Source organism: Gavialis gangeticus, unplaced genomic scaffold (genome assembly GCF_001723915.1).
Source record: "Gavialis gangeticus isolate Ggan-Ray unplaced genomic scaffold, GavGan_comp1, whole genome shotgun sequence".
NCBI lineage: Eukaryota > Metazoa > Chordata > Crocodylia > Gavialidae > Gavialis > Gavialis gangeticus.
The window spans coordinates 68,473,822-68,491,228 of NW_017729022.1; the positions used below are offsets into that span (position 1 = coordinate 68,473,822).

The 17,407-nt window shown below is 41.1% G+C and overlaps 1 protein-coding gene across 1 annotated transcript; it reads left to right on the forward strand.

Moving 5' to 3' along the window:
* The first annotated feature begins 5,930 nt into the window (after nucleotides 1-5,930).
* MTERF2 (mitochondrial transcription termination factor 2) lies at nucleotides 5,931-13,966 on the forward strand. Its single transcript, XM_019515330.1, has 3 exons — nucleotides 5,931-5,942; nucleotides 7,652-7,706; nucleotides 11,834-13,966. Exon 3 carries the CDS (start codon nucleotides 11,864-11,866, stop codon nucleotides 13,046-13,048), a length of 1,185 nt encoding a protein of 394 aa, XP_019370875.1. The 5' UTR covers nucleotides 5,931-5,942; nucleotides 7,652-7,706; nucleotides 11,834-11,863; the 3' UTR covers nucleotides 13,049-13,966.
* Nucleotides 13,967-17,407: the final 3,441 nt, after the last annotated feature.

Sequence of the window (17,407 nt, forward strand, 5' to 3'; positions counted from 1 at the left end):
GACTTGATGACCTGCTCAGGTCCCTTCTGACCCTACTAACTATGAAACTATGTGCTGCAAGTTATGCATTATAGCAGAGCTCTACAGGATAACTGAACCAAGAGCTGCAAAATGGGTTAGATGTTTATATGGATACAAAAATATGCAGAATTTATACCAAATAAAATGAAAATCACAGGTTTTAAAAAGGATATAAACCCTTGGCTTTAGGACTAAGCCAATTTATTACCATTGGGGATTGAAAGGAAACTTCTGTTGGGGTCAGATTATACCTTAACTGACAACTGCAGGCTTTCTTGCATCCTCTTGCATCTAGTTTGGCCTTTGTCCATGACAAAAATATTGGACTAGATAGCAAACTGATCTGATCCAGTGTGGTACTTCATATTCTAAGAGCTGCAGTTTATGTAGTTTTGAAAGCCTGAAGAAGTGTGTTTGTTTCCAACAGCTTGTAAAGAACAATTTTTCCAACTATTTAGTTGGTCTAATAAAATATATCACATTTATCTAAAGAACCTTGTCTGCCTATGTCCGGATACAAACATGGCTATAACTAACCCCATCTTCTTTTATGCATTTAAAACTTTTCTATGGGTTTTGCTCCTTTCCTTAAACAAAGGTGGACAACAGGAAGTATATGCATATTACAAATAGAAATAATTAGGCAAGAATATCCTGCCTCTGCTTGTTTCCCAAAAAGAAATGAACTCACACCTTACAATTCCTGTCTCCTTCTTAAAAATTGTTTAAAAAGCTGATAATTATACATGTTTTCTATATTGAATTTGTTTTTCTTTAAGTAAAAAGCATGTGCATGCACACAAAGGCCGTGTGTACATGAGACGCTACTGGGCCATGGTTACTGCACATCTTTTAGTACACTGCACATTTATTAGTACTTATATAAACAAGTACTAATAAATGTGCAGCAACCCGACTTTACTGTGCAGTAGTACCAGTGAATACCGTTTTTATGATGCTACTGTGCAGTAGCCTAATACTATTGTGCAGTCAGAATCTTGTGTAGACACGCCCACGGAGTGCCTGGCTGCAGTTTAGGAGTGGATGCAAACTGAGGCTAAATCCAGACAAAACAATAGTGGTGGCAAACTCCATGACTTGAGGGCAATAGGAGCATCCATCACTGATGAGATTCAGCCTCCCTCTGTCACTCAGATTAACAACCTATGGCTCCTGGACCTTCAGGTTGCAGCAGTGGCTAGGAGCACTTCTCGCCAACTACATGTAGTGACAAGACTTTTTCATTTTTGCATCTGGCCATCATCCATTTCTTTGTAGCCTCAAGGCTAGACTACTGCAATGTACTCTAGGTGAGGCTGTCGTCAATGATCATCTGGAAGCTGAAGCTTGTGCAGAATGCAGCAACCAGCCTTCTGATGGAGGCGGGCCACCACAGGCCCATTGCTCCAGTACTCCAAGGTCTGCATTGGCTTCCAGTAGTTTTCTGGACAGTTTTAAGCAGTGGCATTGACCTATAAGTAAGGACCTACCTAAATCATGTTAGAAGTGCGCTGCGCAGCTGCTCCTTTACTCTTGTTCTTTTTGCCACATACCCCCCTGCCTCTGGTTGGTGGAGGGGCCCTGGCAGCCCCACTGCTTGCTGCTGATCAGCCAGAAGGCAAAAACTGCAGTATATTTAAAACCATGGTTTTTGCCTCCCAGCCAATCAGCAACAAGCAGCAGAGCCATTGGGCCCCTCCACCAATCAGCGGTGGGGGGAGGTGGGGGAGGTCCAGCAAAAGAGCAAGATTAAAGGAGTCACTGTACAGCACACTTCTGCTGCGATTTAGGTAGGTCCCTACCTGGCGTATCATTTGGGAAATTTTTTTCTATATGTTATTGCTAACTGCATTGATAAATTATTTTGCCTTTTAGTGTAAACTACCCTTGAGCCTTTCTTTGGGACAGGCAACATGAAACACTGATATTTCATGTAATGAAATATTATTAACAAGCAAGCCACAGGACACAGCCATAATTAAAGCCCTTTAATACTTGGTGCTATACAAGTTATTTCTGACTCCCCGTGCCTAAGCAGTGGTCATGGGTCCAGGTCTCTTCTCAATTAAGTCTATGAAAGTTTTGCTCTGGGTTTTAATAAGGACACAAATGGTTCTCAGACTTTCAAGAGCTAGCTCCAAATATCTTACCCCTTAGAAGAGCTGTTACAGTCGATGTGTACTACTTTTGCTGCAGTACAAACTGATGTATTTGGGCCATTATGAGTCAGACATCAGTTCTTTGGTTAACACAAAGTAATCAATTTGTTCTTTTTTTAAAGAGATGTAGAACACTGGAGGGAACGTGGAAATAAGGTGGCAACCTACATTTCAAGGAAATGAAGTCCAACCATTCAAAAATAAATCTCACTTAGGTACCTGAATGATCCCACTTGTCACCCTGGATATTGTATTGGAGCCAATGGAAGAATACAGCTTACATTGAAGGAAGTAATACAGCTTATTCTGAAGACAAGTGCAAAATACAAAAGCCTCTTTATATTCCTGTAAGATTACTACTGAAAACATATTTATCTGATCAAATGCTTCTCAATACCTCTTTACTGTACATATACATATAAGTTACAGGACATTTTCCACTAAATAGAGGATGCTCCAAAATACAGGATAAGTGGTCATTCTTATTGGGAATGTTGCGCTGAATTTTAAATAACTTTCTTATGCAAGTTCATATTTTCATAACCAAATTACAACACTAAAAACTATAGGCTATCTACCTGTGTAGTACCCAGTGGCAGCAACTGCAGATTTAAGTGTGCTCAAATGCCACTCAATTCTTTCTTAATTCCAGACAGTATTTGTTAGTTTAAAAAAGTAGACGTAATGTAGAAATCATATTAGATTAAATGTCAGTCCTCAATAGATGAGCTACACCTCCTATTGATTTAGTAAAAATATAGAACTAAGGACGTGGTACAAACAAACCCTACAAAATGCTTTTCCATTGTAAATGTTTTATGAAATCATTTTTTTTCTCTTCACTTCAGTCCTACACAGCTTATACACACCTTGATCCCAATAAAAATCAGTGGAGGCTAAATTGCTAAATTCCTTGGCATATTTTGGAAGTGTACTCCAATTGACAGAAAGAACCCGCCATCTCACTGTATCTAAACTTCCAACATCTCTAAGAAGAGGGCAGAGGGAGCCTGGCAGCAATTCGTCTTCAAGTTGTCAGCCATATCTATAGATCCCAACAGCTCCTCACTCCTCAAATTTATTATTGGATTATAGAGACCAGAGAACAGGGTCTGAGAAGAAATACAGGTATTGTGAAAGTGTGAGCAACAAAAGAAAAATCACAGCTTACAGTCTTTTATTAAAAACAGAAAAAAAAAGGGGTTTCTAGAACTTTGCTCCCTTGCCCTACTGTTGCCAAGCATGCTATTCATAATCAGGATTGTGGTTAAGTGCTATTGAAACATCAGTCGTTTTTCCATGCTAGAACATAAGTGTGGAAGTCGAACAGACACTACGGAACACTTATTTTTCTGTAAGAGCTCTTAATTTCACATGAGCCCCAGAATGGTTTACATCTGAATGGCCACAGGGCGTGTTCCCAAAGAAATAGCATTGATTTTCAACAGTGCGACTATGAAAGGCAAAGTCACTTGGCAAAGAAAGATTGCTACCATAGATCTAAAAAAAATAAGTTGTTGTCCTAAGAGATGGCTTATACTACAGATTAGCTATGAAGTAGAGAAGGCTATCCTGTCACAGCAATGACAACACGCTGTTAAGCCAACAACTGTTTATTTGAACTTGATCCCTTCACAAGGGAATGAAAACAATGACAACGCGGGTTACAACTTCCAAAAGGAAGTCCTAAATGATGGCACAGTAACAAAGGCGCTGTAGAGACAGGTGTACTTCAGGACTTTATTAGTGTTATTGCTCAAAGTCTGTTCCCCAAAAGTGGATGCAGGGGATACTTTGATGCTGGAAGGCTGGCCAAGATCTAACCAAAGCTGGCAGATATAATTGTTGCCCTTCTTTCAGGATAATGTAATCAAGGTATTTAAAAGATCCAGAGGGCTGAAATAATAGGAGTCACCACTTAAAGCCCAGACGCATGTCATGGCTTGAACATAAGCTGAGCCATGTGGCCCAGGGGGGTTCTCTGGAGAGTGACAGATAGCAAACCAGACTAGGGCATTGATTGGTGGAGCTCTGTCCCTCTATATACAGAGAAAGAGAGAGAGAGAGAGAGAAGACAAAGACATAAAGAAGTAAAGAAGCCTCAAACAAGGCCAGACAGACCTGGTAGCAAAACCTTGAAGAGGAAAAAAAATAAAGAGGCCGAGAACGCACTGCTGGGGGGAAAGTACTGTTTGAAAGAACCTTGGACCCATCAGCCACACAATTGGGACTTCTGCTGTGTTTAGGACATCAGACCTTTCAATCTTGTTTATTAGCAAATAATGTGCATCACATATTATCAACTCCAGCATCAATTTCTCCACCTAAGGGAAACAACCTAAAACTGCTAATGGATTGGATCAAAAAGAGTCAGTGTAGCAGGATGCCTGGTCTGAGAAGGGATGATTGATGAGGTTTTTTGTTCTTGTTCTCGTGATGGATAGGAGCTTTGGGATTGAGTATATAATGTGACATCTTTGGGTCTTTTGACCAAAGAAGAAAATTAAGGGTGGGATGGGGGAAGGCAGGAAATCATGGCTTTTATAATCTTTTATAGGGCCGGGGATTGTAGACAGTGAGCCATATTCAGCAGCAGACAGGTTGGATATATTTATGAGAAGTTATTCTTATTTGTGGAACTTCCTTGAATAGCCTCATTTTTAAATGTTTGTTTATTGAATAACCACACTATTATAATCTTTTGAAGTAATGGATATTGCTTGATTTATAACTTTAATTTAATCTTAATGGGTTTAATGAGATTCTCAGCCAAACAGCCCTCAGTGACTCAACTTTGAATATTTCTTATTCCTAGCAGTAGGAAAGATTATTTTATTAGGCGGGAGAAATATGAACCCAAGCGATTCTTCATCAGCCACAAATACCATCTTCTGTCCTCCTTAATTGGAGTGAAGATGATAAATCAGCACATAAACACTAGCCTACCAAATTCATATCTAATGCTGCAGAGCGACTATCCGTTTACTGCAAGCTCCAGTAAATTAAAGCATAGGGACTTAGCAGCATTTTACTACCAACTGTGAGCTCTATAGAGCCAGAAAGTCTCTTTCCTTGCACACACTGATGGTAATCAAGACTAATTTCAAAATCAATGGAGTTACATCAGTGTAAAATGGAGACAATGCAGAGTCCAGCCCAGGTCTACACTGCCCCAGGTGTAGCACTGACCACACTCCTCAAACCTCCTCCCATGCACAGGTCATGTCTGGGGGGCTCCTTGGGGGACAGCCCCTCTGGGTGCTCTACAGCCTGGGTCAAGGAGCTGGTGACAACGTTGCTGGGGCACTGGGCGAGGCCGAAGTCACAGGCGCCTGGATCAGCCCCAGTTGATCTCTCCCCAAGTAACCAGACCTGCTCCCTTGATCTGGCCCCAGAGGGTCCTGCACCCACTAAGTATTAGTGCCAGGTTTATTTCCTCCTCCGCTGTGCCCCACTTCTCCCCACGTCCACCCGCACCAGGCACTGCCCGGGGGGCAAAGAGCACCCTCTCTCCCTGCTGTCAGCTCCCTGGTCCATCAGCTGCCGGCCTCGCAGCAAACACCCTCTCACCGCCCCCATGCAAAAGGAACCTTGGTACCCCCCGCCTTTCTATTAGAAATGGATTTTTTTTATCAGAAATTGTATTTCTATCAGAATCGAATGGCCACAGGCCCCACTGGTAAAATCATCTCCTGCCCTCAGCGGCTCCACCTGCACGGCCAATGGGCCACGGGCCTTCCCCCGCTGGCAGCGGACATACGGGTCACTTGCCTCGCGCCAGCCCAGCACGGGCTCCCCCGCCCTGCGACATAGTTCGTTCTGCTCCCCCCTTCCTTCACTTGGTACGGCCCGCGCTGGCTGCAACGGAACACCCGGACGCCCCGGGTCCGGCGCAGACGACACTCCCTCGCCCCTCCCGCGAGAGTTCGAGGCCGCCGGTCAGGCGCTGGTAGGGGGCGAGGGGGAGAGTACGTCACTGCTGCGGGGGGGCGGGGTCGGTAATTCCCTGCATTACGTCACGACGTTCTAGCGCAGAGGACTTAGGGAACAGCCATGGCCCGGGGAAGAGGGGCTGTACCATTCCGCTCACCAGCGGGGGAGATGCAGACAGACGGGGTAACCTGCTACAGCAGGGTGCCGTGTCCCTGCCTGCTGTCGCCAGGGGCGCTGTTGGGCTCTTGTTTGTACTAAGCAAAGGGCTGCCCGGGTGCGGAGGGACTAGGGGTGTTAAGGCCGCTCATGTGCACCAGCTGCACTGGGCAAGGGGTCACTTGGGGGTGGGCACCAGGATTTTGGCCCCCTGGACAGCTGCCCCTATGGGTACACCAGCCCTGGCTGACTTCTGCTGTGGAGTCAAGCAAGGTGGGAGGGCTATGCCTTGGGCGTCCCCTTGGTTTTTCCTATGCATTAAATAGGCTGCCAGGTCCTTGGTCCTGCCCTCAAGGACCTCAGGGGTGTAGGAGGAGCATGCAGGTGCACCAGCCTTTGTCTTTTAGGGCCCTGCAACACGTTCGCTTGAAGGTTGAATGCTTCCCCAGCAGGAGAGACACCCCTCTTCTCAGCCTTGAATGCCTCAGGGTAGTTAGAGGGTGAAGGCTTGTCCCCTTTGCACGGTGGGCAGGCTGACCCCTGTCAGAGTCTACAAATGCCTCCAAATGCCAGGATCTCAGCTATACACTTGATGGTGATGGGGGATTAATCTCAGGCTTTCCGGCTACCTTGTTCCTTCTGCCTTTTGGCAAAGGGCAAGCAAGACTTGGGGGTGTCTAACTGCAAGGCCTCTTTGCCCATAGGATGCCTGCCATGGATTTGGGAGTATCTGAAGCCCTAGGCTGAAGTGTCTGGGAGGCAGAATATTTCCTGGCTCTGCTCAGTCAATTGGATTCAGAACCGAGTTGGCCCAGGAAACGAAGTTTCAAAAAAAGCTGGATAGAAACCAGCTACAGAGTTGTTGTACATCTTTCAGCACTAACTTGGTAGTGGGTTGGCTCTTTTTATAGCTGAATAGTCATTTTTATGATGTGATAATTATTTCACAGATGTGGCTGGATTACACTTATTACAGGATTCACCAGTTAATTATGCGATAAGTACTTGGGTGTAGGTTGTAGCAGTGTTGGTCTAAGGACATAGGCGGACAAGGTTCTTTGGGTAAATCTGATATCTTTTATTAGACCAACTTAAATAGTTGGAAAAAAATTATCTTAGCAACTTTTCAGATTTAAAAATCCTTCAGCCTGACGGAGGGTTTTTAAACCTGAAAGCTTGCTAAGAAAATGTTTTCCAATCATTTAAGTTGGTCTAATAAAAGATATTAGATTCACCCAAAGAACCTTGTCTGCCTGTGATGATTACTTTGCACTTGTGGGCCAACTCAGTTTATTGCACAACTGACCATTTAATCGTGTAATATGCGTATTGTGTAGCAGGGGCCTTACTAATGTGTCCTGCACCTTTGTTTTTATTTTTAGGCTGGGATGTTTAGTTTGTGACAAACAGGCGGCAGAACAACAGAAGCTGAGTTAGGTAAGTAAACTCTGCTTTAGTACAAAGGGAGACGTGTGTTCAAGTCTGCTCTAGAACACAGGAAGGAGGCCGGCGTAGCAGAGTTCATCAGTCTTTTCACAGGCTAGCCGTAGATAAATATTACTTTTTCTTAGGCCCATTGTATTACCTATACATATTAAAAAGGTATAAATTATGTTTATGCATATATCATTCTAAGAGCAGTACCATTTTGCGTAGCATCCTATAAAAACAGGACTAGAATGGACCCTTCAGTGATCATCTAATTCAGCCTTTTGCTCAAAGCATTTATCTGTGACAGTCATATTTGTCTAACCTGCACTTTAAATACCTGTAGGCCAACCCACTGTGGCAGAAAAAAGAAGAAAAAAAGGACGGGGCCGGGGGGGTGCTGGATTTCAAATTTCTGGATTTCTGATTTCAAATGAAATCAGAAGGCGAGTGCTCCAGGCTGTAAATTAATGGTTCTCAACCTTTGATTCAAGACATCTCTTGTTAGATTCAAGCCCCAACTGCATAACTTTTGTGAATTGAATGGCACCCTATTAAAAAAAGTTGATTACAGCATTTACCTGCTTGCAGAGGGACCAGGCAGGGACAGCACAAGCCTATCCTTATTTGCTTATGTCCTCACACTTTCTGCAACACCCTTCAAAGGGTCTTATAAACCCTGGTTGAGAATCGCTGCACTAATCAACAGAACTTCAGTTGGTACAGCTAGATCCAAATGAATGTGTAGTCTACTGCCTTAGCCACTCAGCCATAACTACTGAATAGAGCTGGTAAGTTTCTGCCCACTTTCTAACCAGGGACCTTTCACATGGTAGGCAAACTTAACAATCACTACACAAACTGCCAAATTTACATATACATCATCCTATAGGCCTCATAATGCCTGTGTATTCATTTCACAGTACTCTGTTTACAGTCTCTTATAGGCATATATTTGGCAAGATTAAAAATACTGCAGTGCAGTATGCTGTAGAAGATGTTAGACTTGAAATTTTTAATTTAAAAAGAAATAAGATATATAAAACAATATACATCTTGATACACTCCTTGAATATCATCGTGCACTAAGTCACAGGCCAGGTGAATTAATTGTCAGACATGTTCCTGATAGTGAACTGGACCATTGTCTAATAAATATTAAGAAAAGAAGATACAGTAAGAAGGAACAACAGTCCAGCATCAGTTTTATAAAAGCACGAGAACTTTGTGGAAAACTCTGAATACAGGCTATTCTGTATTATTTTTCAAGGACTTAATTATTTTGGGGGAAAGAAAGGAAGCAGGGGAGAATCACACAATGTAATATTGCCATCGACAGGCTTTGTAATGTAACTTTTTTCATACCATATTGTGGCTTTTAAACACTCATTGTAGTGGGACACCACCAGCATTGTCTATTCATTTAGAAAGAAAAAAAAATGTTAAAATTCGTTTTTTATATTGCAAGTGCCCCCAAGTACCCAAGCCAAAATTTATGGTTGAACAAGTCACATTTTTTCTACTTTTAAAAATACATTTCTCTCTTCTGGTTTTCCATAAAAGACCATCAGTAACAAGAAAAACTGACTCTGTACAGGCTATCAACAGGACAATTAAGTTAGTGGTCCCTTTTATAGAAGCAGCACTTTCTATGTAAATTGCTTATGGACCAACAAAAAGGTAGCACTTACCAGGTCAGAGTTCAACCAGGCCACAGGTCAGTCCTTGGAATTTTGCCTAAAATGTATTACTGGGCAAATATTCAAGATTAAGGTACTTTGAAGTGAATTCATTACTAAAATAGGGCCTAGTTTAATGTCCTTCCACAACCGGTTTAAGCTGAAACTAAAAGCTGAGGTCATTTTACTAGTACATATTTTCACAGTCCTCATGACCGTCATTTCGAAGCAGCTTTAGTAGTACTTGATTTCACAGCAGCTGCCATCTGAGGCTGTCAAGCAGCTTTACACACTTTAATGAATTAGACTGATTTCTAGATGCGGTTGTTTACTTGCTATGAGGAGGTTGTTAAGCTTGGTAGGAATATGCATAGTGTGTATGGAGTTAAACAGTGTAACTCTTTACCTTGTCAGGACCTTAGGTCTATACCCTCACCAAACAATTCCTGTATCTTGAGAGAGAGAAAAGAAAGCACTGGAAAATTAAGCAACTTTCCTAAGATTATACAGCCAGACTTTGACAAACCTAGAAACTGACTCAAATAGCCTGATGCCTTGTTCTGTGCTACAGTGCTGCCTAAGATTTTGAAGTAATTGAGATCAGATGGCAAATCCAAAATTATGAGTTTAGCAAGTTAATACAGTAGTTGGACTGTGAAGTAGAAAGCTAAAAGAATATTAAAAAAACCCAAAATTACTAGAATAATTGCTGTATAGAAGTATCTTCTTGTACGGAGTAAATTTACATGAAGTATATTATTTTTAACTGATTAAAAATTCTGCTTAAATCTAGCAGAAAGAGACATAATAAGACCCAGTATTTGGAAGATGTAACTAAACAAAGAATAAGGAGCAAGATTTTAAACAGAAAATTTTAATCTTTGGAATAAATAGAAATTTGATAGAGAATCTACCATGTGAAATTTCAGGTAAAGAGCAGCTATTTCCTAAAAAGGCACACTATAGTTCAAACAAAAATTAAGGACTTGTCACAGGTATTAGGAGGAGATTGTCTGTGCTATGCAAGACACCAGACGAGGTGAGCATAATGATCTTTTCTGTATTTAATATCTAAAAAAAACAAAACAATCAGGATTTCCTGTCCCCTCCCTGATGTGTACAAGGCTTTTTTTAGTAAGTGAGAAACTGGAGTGGGAACAGTAAAAGCAGCTGTGTACAAAGTGATCCAATCCACAAACTAAACAAACTGAAGAAGTGATTCTGCTTTTCTGCTTACTTTCATTTACAATATCTTAGGCATATCACTTGCAACAATAGCTGACACAATTTTCTCACACAGTTTTCAAGTTTGCTCTGTCCCAGCTTTTCCCTGAGCTTGTAAAGGGTTGTGATAAAAAGCTGCAAATTAAGACAATTAAAATATGCTGAATAGTGTCCTTTTGGCTCAGATCAAGTACAGATCTCTGGTCTCCCCTCTTTCACCTCAGCACATATTTGTATTTTAAAACCAGTTAAATATGAATGGTAACACTAATTATCCAAAGCCATATTCTGACTGGTTGGTTGGGGTTGGCACAGCTGTGTTGCAGTACCACATGAGGCACAGCTAGAACTGATTGATTTACGCAAAGAAATGTCTGCCCCCATTATGTACTGTTGGTAAGGCGGAAATTAATTAGAGAGAAAGATAAGGCACCTGTGGGGGTGGGAGGTGAAGAAAAGTCCTTATTTAAACACGGAGTGAAGGCTTGAAACAGGAGTCATAGCTTAATTACTTCCTCTCCCAAAATGCCAAGCTGCTGATTTGACTACCTTTAACCCATTTGGCTAGTGTAAAAAACAAGCTGTGTAATAATTCAGGCTTTTTTTCATCTTATTATATTAAAGGAGTGAGTTCAAACCGGTAGTTAGGATATAAGCTGCTGTTGAAAGAGCAGCAGGGTTTCTGAGAGGCAGGAAAGGACAGGTGGGAATTCAAATAATCCCTGACAACTTCAGAAAAGTACAAGGGTAAAAAGTTAAACAAATACATTAAAAAAATCACTGAGGAAAAAGTATTGAAATGTTATCCCTTCCTGTTTCATCCTCTTAGAACTGTTTTTAAGAAAGGAGCTACATTATGAGATGCTTCTGATTCTGCATTTCATATATGAATCTTGGAGCACACCAAAGACTGTCACAACTCCCCTGTTGATACCCAACCTGCTGGGGCCCATTCACGTATTAACTACCTGACAGCTGCTACACATACTGCTCCGTGTTCCAGCTATATCACTTTTGCAGGTCATTGTTTCAGTGAAGGATTCATCAGGAAATTGGCATTTCAGAAACTGTCTCAAATTTGTTTCACTTCATCTTGGAAGCTGAATTTTCTGCTAAGTGAAAAGATTTCTGTTGGGAATAATCAGTCCTTCCAGATTTAAATACGATAGTTTTTGACCATACCAATCTTCCACCCCACCCAACTAACATGATCTATTTTCTGTTTTCTTACAGTGATTTTTGCTTAGAGTGTAGTGCCCCAAAATGCTGAGAGGAATTCCTCAGGGTGCCAGAGACTTGTTTACACTTTTGCTGGCTAGATCTCAGCACTGCAGCCCACGACTGACACTGTGGAATGAAGAATGGCATAGATGCTTTTTACCACACTTCAGTTATACAACTGATATAAGATCAAAAGAAGAAAACAAGAAAACTGTGGAGAATCTGAGTAGCTTATCAGTTGATATCAAGAAGATTCGCAGGCTAAAAGAATGGGTCCTTTTTCAGGATGTGACGTATGTTAAAGAAATTGCTAGTATTTTACAAGAAATGGGTGCTGATGACGCTACCATAGCCAATGTTTTGGAACGGTGTCCTGAGGCAATTCTCTGTAGGCCAGTAGAGGTAAATTCACAAAGAGATCTGTGGCATTCAGTATGGCAAAATGAAAAGCAGCTGGTAAAATTAATAGAACAATTTCCAGAATCCTTTTTTACTGTTGAACACCACGCGAACCAGAAAGCTAACATTCAGTTCTTTCAAGAGTTAGGACTCAAGAAAAATATAATTGGCAGACTCTTGACAAGTGCACCCTCTATTTTTCATAGGCCTGTTGAGAAAAACAACCATATGATAGAGACGTTACAAAGAAGTTATCTGCATTTAGGCGGTTCTGATGCCAACCTGAAGGTCTGGCTACTGAAATTATTAAGCCAAAATCCATTTGTTTTGTTAAATACCTCTGCAGCTGTCCAAGAAAACCTGGAATTTCTCCAGAAGAAAGATTTCACGGACACTGAAGTTTTACAACTGCTGTCTAAGCTTAAAGGGTTTCTATTTCAACTTACCCCTAACACTATGGAAAAGAGCATTTCTTTCTCCAAAAATGTTTTTAAATGTAGTGATCAAGAACTAAAACAGCTTGTGTTAAAATGCCCTGCCTTTCTCTCTTATTCTGTTCCAGTTTTAGAAGAAAGACTTGAGGGATTGTTGAAGGAAGGAATTTCTGTAGATCAAATTAGAGACACACCAGCAGTGCTAGAGCTGACAACACAAATTGTTCAATACAGAATTAAAAAACTTGGTGCTTTAGGATATGATATCAGAAATGGAAATCTAGAACACTTGAATGGTACCAAGAAAGATTTTGAAGTTACTTACAGTAAGATACAACTGAAGAGAGAGAGACCAATGTTTAATCCTGTTGCTCCTTTAAATATTGAAGAGTAATTCATGCGTGCCGCCTTTTCAGTTATGCAAAAGAAAATCATCTGGAAAGAGAGAGATCTTGATCCTTCCTTAAAAACCAAAAACACAAATAACTGTAGCCAACTTTAATTCGGTGACATGAAGATGTACAGGAGGTGGCTTTGATTCACAGCTCAGTACTAGTTTTCAAACCACCGGGTAAAAAATGACCATATTGAATATTAGCTTGCTACCCTATACATATTAAAGACCAGCTTTTTAGTATTTGTCCTAAGCATAGCCCATTTTTTTTAAAATTTCCCGTAGCTAACTGAAGATCAACTTTCCTGGCTTTTTTTCTATTGGCCTTGCGCTATCCAGTCTATGATAATGCTGAAAGCAATTATACAAATCACTAGAGCAGTGATTATCAACTAGGCTGCCATGGCACCCTGGGGTGCCATGAGATCCTGTCAAGAGTGTCACAGGGCTCTATGCAATGTTAGCAGTGTTAGGCTGACAAACATGATTTACAAGATAAACCCAGACATTTCAAATAGAAATCCAGAGTGGTAGTCTTTCTGGGATCTTTCCAACAAAAAAACTGCTCTATTTTTTCAGTAGCAAAAAAAGTGTGTGAAAAATAAGAGCTGGCGCTTTCCAAGGGGTGCCTTGAATCTAAAAAGGTTGAACACCACTGCACTAGAGGATGGCAGTGGCCTGCATTTTCAATACTATTTGTCAGCCAAGTAGTAAATAAAAGGCTTTGAGAAAAGTCAAGTAACTACCACTGCATTAAAGGAACCACTAGAGCCTGAGTGCAAACTGAAGTTGGCAGACTGCCAGAGTAACGGGTACATAGCTGGAGGGGACACTAAGAGGAAGGGCAAAGACTATTTTTATACAGACTTTTACAATGGGTACTTATTTGACTTGATTAGGTATTTAATATTGTGATAAACAGCAAATGCTACTAGAGCAGCGATGTGCAACCTTTTTAGATTCAAGGCTTGGAAAGTGTCAGTTCTTAGCTTTCACTCAGTTAACTACAGAAAAATGGTACAGCAATTCTTGTATTGCAGAATGCTCAGAAAGACCACAAGAAGTCAGAGTATTTTTCATACTATGGATTCCTATTTGAAATCTCTAGTTTTATCTTGTGACTCACCTGTAGGTATTTGCACACTTAACAGTGCTAAAATTGTGTGGCACCCCACAGCACCCTTTAAAGATTGTAACAGCACTTCATGGTGCTCACAGCATCCTTCTTGAGGATCACTCAGCTAGGGGGTCTCTCGAGATTCTGGGACTTCCAGCTTGCTAGAGATCTCTTTTTCTCTCTCCCTCCCTCCCTCCCTATCCCCCTCTCCTCTCCTCCCCACCTCTCTCTCTTCTCTTGTCCCTCTCCTCCTCTCTTCTCCTCTATCCCTCTCCTCATTCCCCTTGGCTCCTCTCAAATTCTCTCCTTTCCCTGGTTGAGTTGGAAGGAGAACAGTATTACAAAGGGAATCAGCTATGACAAAGACTTCTGTCTTGCAAAGAACAAAAAACGAAGCCCAAGAAGGAGAACCTGGCCTTGAATTTTTCTTCATCGCAGTTACTGCAGCATGTGCCTTTGTAAACAAGTTAAAACTAAAACAAGATCTGTTAGGCTAGGTACAGGCATTTACACTTTTATTGGTATAAGTGATCAGAAACTGGTCTATACATATAACAGAACAGAAGTTCAGCACATACAGACTGGTTTAAAAAGGGTGGAACCCAGTTTAAGATTTGCCCTTCCCCAGCCCCAGCTTCCCACCGAAGGCCAATGTGTGTTCTGTTCAGGGCTGATCTAAGCTATGCCACTTACAGAAAACTGTTTAATTTGATTCTACCTCAGGCTTTTTCCATTTCTGTACCTAGCCTTACAGACAATAATGACAGCTGTTTTCTAAATATATGGAAAAATTGGTGCATTATGTACTACATTCACATAAACTGTTGACAGATATTGGCCTTTTAATAGCAACCACTAGGGAGAGTTGTTGAAGGATGTTTTCCTTTACAAGCTGTAAAAGCAGTGATATACAACACACCAAACAAACTATTAAAGGTTTTCTGAGATTACAGCTGTCAGTGGTTTGTTCTATAAAAGTATTCAACAAGCTAATGGTCTATATGTATTCTTCTGCACCAGGAGAACATTTTGAAAGGTTTACTATGGCTGAGAACCTTAGTATTGGATTAGTTACACTAAAACCCTTCTTTTTTTAGGAACACTTTTGCATATGTGCTTTCTTTCATAAAATGTTTAATCATGAATGTGTGTCCCCAGCAGCTGGGGGGTGGGGCATGGTAAGCCTCTGCAGATGCCCCCAGCAGTGTTGGGGGAGGGGAGGTGGAAGCAGCAACCACCTGCAGACGCTGCTGGCAGTGTCAGCAGTGGGGGAGGGAGGGGGGGCGGCAAGTGGCAACTGGCCGCAGGCACCACCAACAGTACCCCCCCTACATAGCACCAACGTGTTTAAGTCCTTTTTTACAGTCTGACTAAACTGCCAGAAATTAATATGGTGTTCTGATTTAGTTGCATCTCCCAGGACTCGTGGGAGAAGGGGGAATTCCTCTGCTACAGAATGCAAAAGTGCTTTTTCCCTAGACATAAGGGGACATTTCAGATATGAACAGGGACAGCTATCATTTGTAATACAATGGGTAGTGTATCAGGAACAGACAGGTTGTTAGTCATAGAGTAAAAGGGGACCTAGAGGCAGAGGAGGAAGGGACTCTTTTGCTGGAGGTTAAATTAAGCTGTAGTTATTTCCTATTCATGTACTAATGGAAGAGCAGAAGCCTGCTAACTTGAGCCAAGACAAGGTTTGTTCAGTTAGCTTGAAATGACTTCATGTAATTCAGTACAACTGGAGTCCTTTACTGTTCAAAAATTATTTGACAGTGCCACCAGAAATTTTATGTTCAAGGGTTTTTTTTCTTTGAGCAGTTTGAATAAATTTGGGTTTAAGGTATTTATAATATATCTGAGAATTTTCTTCTCGTTGCCTTTTCCATGATTTGCTTAAATGAGTACGCATAGCATCCAATTAGCCGTTCAGCATGAAAACAGTCTGTTGCAAGTTCAGACTGACACACAAATGCTTCTGCGTCAACATTTTTACAGTATTTTACTTTTGAAAGTCAGCCTGATACCTGCCTCTTAGCAAGGACCAGCCACTATCATGTTGGCTTAAAAATTTTGTTTAAAAAGGATCTTTATGTGGAATCCCAGTGCTAGATCCAAAGTATAACATAACACTTTCCCGATTGTCCAGCACAATTCAAACAAAGATTATAGTAAAATATTTTCATAAAGACTCCATATAGTGAGCCAATAATATTACTTTTTTTTACTTAATGTCAGTGATAGACTGGATTACACGTTTGCTACTGCTGCAAAAGTGTGACAACTTTTACTATCCATTAGATAGCAGTCTAAAAAAAACCCACACTCTTTAGAAGTATTCATTTCTACAGCATGCTCTATATGCACTTTAGCTTTCACTGTTACAGGACCTTCATCAGAAAAAAAGGCTGTCCAGAAAGATACCTGACTTTCCTTAATCCAATAATATTGCTATCATGATCCTGAAGACAGACCTGAGGAGATCAAGTCAGGGAAAGAAAAGGACTGCTATCAGACTGTAAAGTTACCCAGAGTGATCAAATGGAGATTTGCTTTAAAAGCACTCTGTTTAGGAGCTTATTTAGATGTTTCACACAGGGCTGTATTTTGTTTGTGCTCAATTCTCCAAAACTAAAAATAGTGGGGAGCAAGTTGTAACACAGACCTGATAGAGGTTTTTATTCTTATAGCCCTTCCATAGGTTGCTGAGAAACAAATGAAAGTGTTCAGTGACCTCTTTGGATCCCATCTAGAGATAGACCTTTTGCTTCCAGGTTAGCAGAAGCTGGTACCAGTTGGGATTCTAGGGCTGAGTAGGATACTTTGATCTAACTAGGATGAATGCAGGCTCCATAGATGCCATCTGTACAGGGTATTATCACTTGCAAGGAGGTATACTTTTCAGTCATACTCCATGAGTTACTTCAGTTTTTCTAATGCTTTCAAATCCTACTTTTGTCTCCTTTCCAAGGAGAAGTGTATAGATTTGTTATTTTTAGAAGGGGGACATCATTTCACTACTACCCATACAGGTTAGTATGTAGCTCCCTCCCTGAAACTCAGTTACATACCAACCGTTGCAACTGCCTCGAGAGGCCGAGCTGAAGAATCTCTCCCCCCACAAAATCAGACTCAGCCGTGGAACAGCTATAACTGGGAATGATATAACATTTTATCCAAATAAGTCTAAATATTTGAAGTAAAAGCTTAGAATATTTATCCCTCGACAAAAAGCTCAGCTG

What these genes read in the sequence shown, in the direction of transcription:
- MTERF2 (XM_019515330.1), top strand. Translation starts at nt 11,864, where the DNA reads ATGCTGAGAGGAATTCCTCAGGGTGCCAGAGACTTGTTTACACTTTTG.